At 41.7% G+C, this 10796-nt stretch overlaps 2 protein-coding genes across 6 annotated transcripts in view; one reads left to right on the top strand and one right to left on the bottom strand.

Annotated features, from left to right (window-relative positions):
- Window positions 1-10796, bottom strand: part of LOC142370785 (NLR family CARD domain-containing protein 3-like) — a 390613-nt gene that overhangs the window by 58934 nt on the left and 320883 nt on the right. The window lies entirely within an intron of this gene.
- The window catches only part of atxn2l (ataxin 2-like), a 35370-nt gene continuing 29880 nt past the window's right edge, over window positions 5307-10796 (top strand). For 3 of the 5 annotated variants that reach the window (XM_075453265.1, XM_075453264.1, XM_075453263.1), the window contains exons 1-5: window positions 5521-5653; window positions 5949-6006; window positions 8730-8786; window positions 8864-8935; window positions 9360-9543. In XM_075453265.1, the coding sequence (XP_075309380.1) occupies window positions 5637-5653; window positions 5949-6006; window positions 8730-8786; window positions 8864-8935; window positions 9360-9543 (388 nt within the window). In that variant the 5' untranslated portion in view covers window positions 5521-5636. The other 2 variants (XM_075453266.1, XM_075453267.1) reach the window with 2 other exon arrangements.

Below are 10796 nucleotides of genomic sequence, written 5' to 3'. Positions count from 1 at the left end.
AGTTTCGTTCAAACTAAACCAGTTTAACTTGAATCACAGTTTGGGTACTCTGGTTCTGACTCAGATTCTGGGTTTATGTTCATGTTGGAACATGTTTCAGTGAATCTCTGCAGCTGTTACCATGGAAACATCTGCAGATATTCACTTTAAAGCTGCTCAGAACTGAACTAACTCTGGTTCTGCCTCAGATTCTGGGTTTATGTTCATGTTGGAACATGTTTCAGTGAATCTCTGCAGCTGTTACCATGGAAACATCTGCAGATATTCACTTTAAAGCTGCTCAGAACTGAACTAACTCTGGTTCTGCCTCAGATTCTGGGTTTATGTTCATGTTGGAACATATTTCAGTGAATCTCTGCAGCTGTTACCATGGAAACATCTGCAGATATTCACTTTAAAGCTGCTCAGAACTGAACTAACTCTGGTTCTGCCTCAGATTCTGGGTTTATGTTCATGTTGGAACATGTTTCAGTGAATCTCTGCAGCTGTTACCATGGAAACATCTGCAGATATTCACTTTAAAGCTGCTCAGAACTGAACTAACTCTGGTTCTGCCTCAGATTCTGGGTTTATGTTCATGTTGGAACATGTTTCAGTGAATCTCTGCAGCTGTTACCATGGAAACATCTGCAGATATTCACTTTAAAGCTGCTCAGAACTGAACTAACTCTGGTTCTGCCTCAGATTCTGGGTTTATGTTCATGTTGGAACATGTTTCAGTGAATCTCTGCAGCTGTTACCATGGAAACATCTGCAGATATTCACTTTAAAGCTGCTCAGAACTGAACTAACTCTGGTTCTGCCTCAGATTCTGAGTTTATGTTCATGTTGGAACATGTTCCAGGGAATCTCTGCAGCTGTTACCATGGAAACATCTGCAGATATTCACTTTAAAGCTGCTCAGAACTGAACTAACTCTGGTTCTGCCTCAGATTCTGGGTTTATGTTCATGTTGGAACATGTTTCAGTGAATCTCTGCAGCTGTTACCATGGAAACATCTGCAGATATTCACTTTAAAGCTGCTCAGAACTGAACTAACTCTGGTTCTGACTCAGATTCTGGGTTTATGTTCATGTTGGAACATGTTTCAGTGAATCTCTGCAGCTGTTACCATGGAAACATCTGCAGATATTCCCTTTAAAGCTGCTCAGAACTGAACTAACTCTGGTTCTGCCTCAGATTCTGGGTTTATGTTCATGTTGGAACATGTTTCAGTGAATCTCTGCAGCTGTTACCATGGAAACATCTGCAGATATTCACTTTAAAGCTGCTCAGAACTGAACTAACTCTGGTTCTGCCTCAGATTCTGGGTTTATGTTCATGTTGGAACATGTTAGTATGTAAATAGTTGGACTTTAAATCAGAAAATCAGCAGTTTTATTCAATTTAATTTAAGAACAGACAACTGAATCCCACTGGCTCCTCTTAAAACGATGAACTTCAGCTCAGGGAACTACAAACTTTCCCCTTTTTCTTTTACAGCTAAATTACACATATAAGATGGGTCATTTTAATGCAACAAGAGTATAATTATGTAAATATGTACATATTATTATATGTTCTTTAAAGAAGTAAAGCTTTCGAAATGAAAATAACTGAAATATAAATAAAAACAAATGATCATGTTAAATATGTTAATTTTGATTTATAAACTAAGTATGTTAAAGTCAATCTTGCTGACAAAAATAAAGATTATTTTTCATTAACTCTACATTTGTATTTGTAAAATTGATATATTATTACAAGTATAAATGTGTGTAATAACACATTATTTCTACAGATAGACTTTATAAAGACATGAAACTACTTTAAAAATGAACACCCTTCATTTGACACGTGTCCTTTTATTATATTTTAGTTAAGTCAGTCTGTAAGTTTTATTTGTACAGCGCCTTTCACAGACCAGAGTCACAAAGCGCTCTACAGTTCCAACAGAAACACACAGTTAGGAAGTACATACAAGTATAAGTTTAAAAGGCAACTCAGTGACAATCATAACAGCCCCAAGACAATTAAGCAAAAACCTGAACCAATAAATAGGTCTTGAGTTTCCTTCTGAAGGCGTCAACAGACTCCATCGAACGCAGAGAGAGCGGAAGATGGTTCCACAGCCTGGAAGGATCCGTCTCCTCTGGTCCGGCACCATCAGAAGGTTCTGATCCACAGACCTCAGACCCCGAGCTGGGGTGTAAGACCACATCAGCTTCTCGTATAAACGAAGCAGTACTTCTCGTTGTGTTTCTGGTTTTTACTGATACAAAAAAAGACTATCACAGGACAGTAAAACTACGACAAAATTTCAACTCGAGATATAAACGTTTGTTTTCCTAACTGAACATTTTCTTCTTCTTCCATTCGAACCTTGACCTATTCTCAACTGACATAAAAACCATAGAAACGCCCCCTTGTGGTCCAAACATGCAACACCACATACAAGAACAAATCAAATCAGGTCTAGAAACAAGCGTTCTTTCAATACTATCCATTCAATATCCAAACTAAATCCGAATGTGAACAATAATGATTAAAGATACAACAAGTCCTCCTATTAGAGCGGGTTAGAGTTCTGGCTGCAGAGTTTTGCAGTAACTGCAGGCGAGACGGCTCCTTGTTCAGACATGAAAACAAACTATTACAATAGTCTGAACGCGAAGAAACAAATGCATGAATGATCAGCTCCAAATCATTTTGTGACACCATTCTCCTGAGTTTCCCAGGTTTCTGAGGCTCGGTTTAACAGACCGGCCCAAGTCACCCAAGTACTGGTTAATCCCTGGAGTGGGGTCATCAGGGGCAATAACCAGTGTTTCTGTTTTGTCCACATTTAGCTACGAGGTGTTGTCATTTAGCCATCGTTTTATCTCCACCAAACAATGAACTAAAGGAATTCAGCCTCTGGAGCTCAGTTGGCTTGAAAGAGCAGTAAAGCTGGATATCATCAGCAAAATATCTGGTACGAAACATCAGAAAATCTCTGGATGATTTTTCCCAAAGGGATCAAATACAGCAAAAATAACACAGGATCCAAGACAGAACCTTGAGGGACTCCACACAACAGATCTGCTGACTTTATTTGGTTAGCTGTGACACTAAAACTACGCCCAGAAAGGTACGACGAGAACCTGACAGACCTACTTCATCCCATAACGTTTGGTTTTCAGAGCTTTGTTGGAGATTCTCAGTCATCCTTAGAGCTCAAATAAATACAACCGGACTTGTTTTTTCTTGGATCCTTAAGATGTTTCACCTGGTTTCTCCTCCCCAGGTGGGTCCACAGGAGGTGTGCCGATCTTTAAAAAGCCTGACCTGCCGATTCCGATTTTTTGTTTATAACTGATACTGTCAGGTGTTATAAGGTCAGTCTGACAGCATACAATGTCCCAATCTTATTTAATCAAAAAAACATTGAAACCATACCCGTGAAACAATACAAACTTGTTTTAACTGCACATGAGGTAGGCAGTCATCCTCTCACGGCAGAGAAAAACAGACTGTGGCTGATTTTCAGACCTTTAAGGAGGTAGATAAGATTGTAACTACAAACTTTCCCCTTTTTCTTTTACAGATAAATTACACTGAAACTCCCTCAGGAAGATAACTTATTCAGAGTTCTAATAAACATATTTAAGTCACATATAAGATGGGTCATTTTAATGCAACGAGAGTATAATTATGTAATTATATACATATAATTATTATTATATGTTCTTAAGAGAAGTAAAGATTTTAAAATGAAAATAACTGAAATATAAATAAAAACTGCATTCATTTAAGCAACAAATGATCATGTTAAATATGTTAATTTTGATTTATCAGGCTTTAAAAAGCCTGACCTGCCGATACCGATTTTTTGTTTGTTTATAACTGACACTGTCAGGTGTGTTTATCAAAAAACATTGAAACGATACCCGTGAAACAATACAAACTTGTTTTAACTGCACATGAGGTAGTCGGTCAGCCCTCTCACGGCAGAGAAAAACAGACTGTGGTTGATTTTCAGACCTTTGCGGAGGTAGATAAGAAAAAACATTAAAAAAAAATATAATAATAAATCGGTGGTTTCACATGCAAGTATCGGCCGAAATGAAGGAAATCTGGCCGGCCGATCGAGAGCTGCAGTCCTCGTTCACAGTCATCCACACCATGGATCTTCCTCAGACAGGTAAACAGCTCTCAGCTGGGACAGGTGAGTCACTCAGTGGGGTCACATGGCTCTGAAAGGATCGGATTATTGGCTAATTTACAATCAGACTGAGTTATTAAGTGCATGTAGACACCTTAATCTGACTAAGAACTGGATCGGATGGGATTCAGACCCCGAGATAACTGGGTTGAAAGTCACTCTAAACCTGCTTGTAGACGCTGAAGCACGTGGTGAATCAGACTTTGCGTTCTGCGCATGCTCCAGATGTTTTCCCGGGGTCGTGACCCGGAAGTCAAAGGAGACGATATTCCTGTTGTTGTCGCCGTCAGAAAGAAAGAAACAACGCGATGGAGAATGCTCCGTTGGGCATCGAGTTTGTGCAACAAGCAGCTCATCACAGACCAAATGTAGAGGGAAGTAGCTTCATCTGGCTCTGCGTTCTCCATCTTTCTCCAATGCCTGAGTTTGTTGTTGCTGTTGTTGGTGAAGAGGTCAACAGGAAGTGGCTCTATTAGCAACAGCTGGAATGGGTACAGCGCCACCTATCATACCGGGATATGACACGCTTTGTGCCTCTGAACCCATTCATTCACCGCCAGATATCCAAGGAGAATTCCCCTTAATAACTCAGTCTGATTGTAATTTAGCCAATAATCCGATCCTTTCAGAGCCATGTGACCCCACGGAGTGGTGCACATGGCGCCTTTATGGCCTGCTTGGTATGAGCGGCACCTCAGCTAATTACAAGCCAAAACTCCTCAATAACTTGTCAGAATTGAAGAAGCCTTTTAAATGAGAGTCTAAACGTCTTTAAGACCCAAGAAGAAGAAACCTGAGGGACCTTATTGAAGCTCTTAGGATCAAATTGTGTTGGTAAATTTGTCTAAAAATTATTACAATTTTTTTCTTTAATATTTCTGTCGTAGGTTTAAAAATGGAATTTATTCTGTGTAATTTGTGGACGAGTTAAAATCCGAAGCACAACAATCCCCCAGCGTGATTTTCATGACGTGACTTGGAGAGAGGCGGATTTGGAGAAACTGCCCGGGTGATTTGTGATTGACCTCGCGCCAGACCAATGGAATCATAGGTCACGAACAAACTGGGTAAAGGTTGTCCAATCAGATCCTTCAGTATACAAAGTAGGCGGGGCTTCGGATTGCTTTGTTCGTTCCGTGACCCCGCTGAGTCCGGCTGTTGAAATGCGCCAACATGAGCACCCACCAACTCGCTGTATCACAAGGAAATGTGAATTTATTTCGGGTTAAATGTCCATGCTGTCCACCTAAAGCGTTTCGTTCGGTTTTCTGACACCTGGAACCAGTCCGTCCGCTAGACCCCGCCCGTCTCGGTATTAGCAAAGGGTAAGGCTAGTAGCTAACCGAGCGCTCCCGGTGCCGTGTTTTGTTGTTGTTTTTCTGCCGCATATCGTGTTCGGCCTGTCAAACTGTGGGGACTTTTCGGTGGGACGACGCGACCGGATGAACAGGGATGCACATGACTAAAAAGTATAACTCACTTACACCCTCAGACCCGCTCAGCTGTCGGTTTGTAGTGATGCCGCCGCGGTTCGGTTCGGCTGTTCGTACGTCTCCGCCAAAGCTAAGCTAGCCCAGTTAGCATCCTGAGCTAGCCGCTTTATTATTGTGTTACCGAGCAGCGCGAAGCTCTGACTTTCAGGGAAACAGTGAGTGGTAGATCTGTGTTGTCCGTGTGGGCCTGTGAATGTCAGAGAGGTCGCTGTGTGTCCTGTTTTTGTCCCGTTTTTGTTCTTTCTGACAGCCTGCTTTCACCTTTCTGCAGGACCAGGAGCACAATGAAGCCACCAGCCCAGACCCAGGCACCCCCTGTCAGCAGCTCTGTAAGTACCCAATCCACTTTATTTATAAAGCACAGTTTAAATAAACACAAAGGTTTCCAAAGTGCTGTACAATAAAGATAAATACAATAAAACAGGGGTCCTCAACGTTTTTCAGGCCAGGGACCCCCAAACCGATGGAGAGTTGGAGCAGAGACCGCCCTACTATTTATATTCAATTCAAATTCAATTCAAAATGTATTTATATAGCACATTAAAACAGCCTCAGCTGACCAAAGTGCTTCACAACAGCAACTGCATCACAAGAGAGTCATCAATAAGAATGACTTCATCACAGATAAAAATAAAATTTGACATAAAATTAGCAATAAAATAACAATAACAGTAACAATCAAAGGAGCAAGCCAAGGTGAACTCCATTTCAGCTATGGAAGGCCAGGGAAAAGAGATGTGTTTTCAGTCCAGATATATGGCATACAATTGTGTTTTATATTTAATGGGGCCTAGTGCCGTGTGTTAACATAGCTACTCTGTTATTGTACATTCCATACTAAGCTATTCAAATAATACACAGGTTAATATATTCATGTTTTTATTTTAAACATGTGCATGGCTGTGCCACTGCCATTTATAAATCAAATCAAATCAAATTTATTTGTAGCACATTTCATGTACAAACAGTTCAAAGTGCTTTACATAAAATAAAAGCATTGCAGCAGGGAGTGGAAGAAGCATTAAAAATACATAAAAGAATATAAAGAGAAACAAATAAAATCATTTAAATGAATTTAAAAACCAGCAACAGTCCAGATAAGTTAAATAATATCGTGCAGATTTCATGCATAGACACATGAGAACAGAAATGTCTTTAACCTGGATTTAAAAATGTCTCCATTTGGTGAAAGTTTAATCTCCACTGGCAGTTTGTTCCACTTGTTTGCAGCATAACAGCTAAATGCTGCTTCTCCATGTTTAGTCTGGACTCTGGACAAACATCTGGCATACAACACTGAGCTACTCAAAATAATCCACAGATTTTAACTTTAAACATGCATGTAGATGGGACAATGAATCCTCAAACCATCTGTGGATGGGACATGTTTGCACACAATTTGTGAGAAAAAACTGTTTGACAAAAAAAAGAAATATTAAAAATCGTCTAATCAACCAAAGATTTCACGACCCCCCCCCCCCCCCCCCCTCCTGCTGTACCTCCGCGGACCCCCTGTTGAAGACCTCTGCAATAAAACATAATAAATAAATAGACTGTCAACCCCACCCCAAATAAAATATCTGTGAACATAAAATCAACAGCCTACGTGGTACACACATTTAGCCGATGTTCTTAAACTCAACCGTCATTTTACCGTACTGTCAGTGTGTTTACTTGGTATTTCCATCGTACGTTTGGTCTTAAATTTAATTTAGAAGTGGTATTAAAAGGTCTTAAAAAGTCTTAAATTTAACTTGTTTATACCTGTATACACCCTGTAATGTGCAGTGGCAGTTCATTCCACAATTTGGGAGCTGTGACTGAGAGCGCTCGGTCCCCTCTGAGCTTCAGCCTGGTTCTGGGAACCCTCAGGAGCAGCTGGTCAGCTGACCTGAGGGTTCGGCTGGGTGTGTAGGGGTGCAGGAGTTCAGAGAGGTACACTGGGGCAAGACCATTTAGGGATTTAAAAGCAAATAAAAGAATTTTAAAATAAATTCTAAAATGGACGAAACCAACAGATTGCATTTAAGCTTCTCTCAGATCCTGAACTGCACGAGGCGACTGTGGGAGGAAAAAACTCCCTTTGAACAGGAAGAAACCTCCATCAGAACCAGAACCAGGAACCATCTGCCTGGCCCAGCTGAGAGGACAGGAAAGAGGGCACAACAAGCAGCGTAACACCAGGCCAGAGACACCTGCTGAGAGAGAGAAACACAAGTTAATGAGAACAATGATGTCACATGTATATGGAGAGGTGCATCATGGGAGCTCCCCCAGCAGGCTGGGCCTATAGCAGCAGAACTATGGGATGTTCCAGGGTCACCTGAGCCATCCCTAACTATAAGCTTTATCAGAAAGGAAAGTTGTAAGCCTGATCTTAAAGGTAGAGAGGGGCCTGATAACTGAAGGCTCTGCCTCCCAAACTGGCAGCTGGTTCCACAGAGAGGGGCCTGATAACTGAAGGCTCTGCCTCCCAAACTGGCAGCTGGTTCCTCAGAGAGGGGCCTGATAACTGAAGGCTCTGCCCCCCAAACTGGCAGCTGGTTCCACAGAGAGGGGCCTGATAACTGAAGGCTCTGCCTCCCAAACTGGCAGCTGGTTCCACAGAGAGGGGCCTGATAACTGAAGGCTCTGCCTCCCAAACTGGCAGCTGGTTCCACAGAGAGGGGCCTGATAACTGAAGGCTCTGCCTCCCAAACTGGCAGCTGGTTCCACAGAGAGGGGCCTGATAACTGAAGGCTCTGCCTCCCAAACTGGCAGCTGGTTCCACAGAGAGGGGCCTGATAACTGAAGGCTCTGCCTCCCAAACTGGCAGCTGGTTCCACAGAGAGGGGCCTGATAACTGAAGGCTCTGCCTCCCAAACTGGCAGCTGGTTCCACAGAGAGGGGCCTGATAACTGAAGGCTCTGCCTCCCAAACTGGCAGCTGGTTCCACAGAGAGGGGCCTGATAACTGAAGGCTCTGCCTCCCAAACTGGCAGCTGGTTCCACAGAGAGGGGCCTGATAACTGAAGGCTGCAGCCGTGTTTAAATGTCACCCTTTCTGTTCTCAGGTCTTTGACGGCGTCTACAACAACGCCCGGATGCTTCACTTCCTCACGGCGGTGGTGGTGAGTACAGCTGGTTTAGTTCGGCCCTGAACTCTGTGAACAGACTGAAAACTGAAAACTGTCCTCGCTGCTTCCAGGGCTCCACCTGCGACGTCAGAGTGAAGAACGGCGCCGCGTACGAAGGCATCTTCAAGACTCTGAGCTCACAGGTAACAGAACAACTTTAACCAAACTGCTCGTTTGGGTTAAACTGTTCAGATTCCAACACATTTAACCTGAGAATTCATGTTTATGAGCCTGTTGAACAGAACAGAACAACAAAAATGTTGTTTTTAGGTGGAAACCTTCAGGTTTTATCAGGTATTTATCAAGTTTTATCAGTTTTTATCGGGTTTCATCGGGTTTTTATCAGGTTTTATCAGGTTTTATCGGGTTTATTCAGGTTTTATCAGGTTATTATCAGGTTTATTCAGGTTTTATTGGGTTTTATCAGGTTTTTGTTGTCCTGCTGGGAGGAAATAAAAGATAAAAACGTGTTTCTGACGGTTAAATGAGGTTTAAAAATGCTGCAACATGGATGTGAAGCACATGAGATCAGATCAGACGGGCTGCCTGTGGTCTGGTTTCCCCCAGTGTGAGGTGGCTGTGGACGCCGTTCACAAACGGAGTGATGGAGGCGGAGGAGAAGAAGGAGGTGGAGAAGGAGGAGGCCAGTCGCCTCCAAAGATAGAGGACATCACCGACACGATGATCTTCAGCCCCGCCGACCTCGTCACCATGACCTGCAGAGACGTCGATTTGACCTTCGCAGTCAGAGGTAAACAGGCTCAGCTGTACGGAGCTCTGACGCTGCCAAAATAAATATAATAATATATAAAGTGTAGGGCTGGGCAAGTTAACTCGCTAATTATTTAACGCCGATAAATATTTCATCGCGCATTAACGCAGGTTTTATTATTTATTTTATTATTGTAAGTCTGCTGCTCACAGGCTTTTATTCTGTAAAAGTCTGTTGCTCACAGGCTTTTATTCTGTAAAAGTCTGTTGCTCACAGGCTTTTATTCTGTAAAAGTCTGTTGCTCACAGGCTTTTATTTTGTAAAAGTCTGTTGCTCACAGGCTTTTATTCTGTAAAAGTCTGTTGCTCACAGGCTTTTATTTTGTAAAAGTCTGTTGCTCACAGGCTTTTATTCTGTAAAAGTCTGTTGCTCACAGGCTTTTATTTTGTAAAAGTCTGCTGCTGTGGAACAGGAAAAGAAAGTAATCGGCGGATCCACCAAACATGGAGAAGGGTACGGAACTTTTACTCGGCCATTTTCATTTTAAAGTTCTTCCAGACGGCGGAGTCGACAGAACCAAAGTCATCTGTAAACTCTGCCAAGTTGAATTGTCTTCTCAGCGTAGTAGTTCCAGTCTAAAATATCACTTAAAGGCAAAACACACAACTGATAGCAGCAAGTCATTCAAGGAAACAGACAGTGGAGCGAGGCTTCTACATAAAAACTACAGAAAGATGCTGATGTTAAAAGTGTGTTTGCACAACAAATGTTATGGCACTTTCATTCATATGGCAGCACATTTAAAATAAAGCTAAATGCTAAAAGCTATACGCTACTTTTGGATTCATTTTTGGATTCTGCGTACAAATGCGATTAATCGCGATTAATCAGGGAAATCATGTGATTAATTAGATTAAACATGTTAATCGTTGCCCAGCCCTAATAAAGTGATAATAAGTCAGTTTAAATGATAAAAAATGCAACTAAGATTAAACACAGAATGAAATAAAATGCTTTGCTTTTAAACTTTACTCATTCAAGCCCGTAATAATGTTCCTGTTCCCTCACCGTGTTTATACTTTTTTAATAATTGATCTTTTTAATTGTTCTTTAACACCAGAAGTTTTTCTCTTCATACTCGATGTTGATCTGAATCGACTTCTTGTTTCTGATTAAAACTTTATTATCGGTGCAGAATCAGGAGGTTAAACACTGAACTTTCTCTGGAAACCTCGTTAAATTAATGTTTTTAACGCAGAGATGGACGCCGTTTCCCTCTTTGTTTCGTGTCT

The sequence above is a fragment of the Odontesthes bonariensis genome, chromosome 21 (assembly GCF_027942865.1).
Source record: "Odontesthes bonariensis isolate fOdoBon6 chromosome 21, fOdoBon6.hap1, whole genome shotgun sequence".
Taxonomy (NCBI): domain Eukaryota; kingdom Metazoa; phylum Chordata; class Actinopteri; order Atheriniformes; family Atherinopsidae; genus Odontesthes; species Odontesthes bonariensis.
The sequence above is the reverse complement of the archived record's forward strand: the minus strand, read 5'-3'. Positions and strand labels throughout refer to the sequence as shown.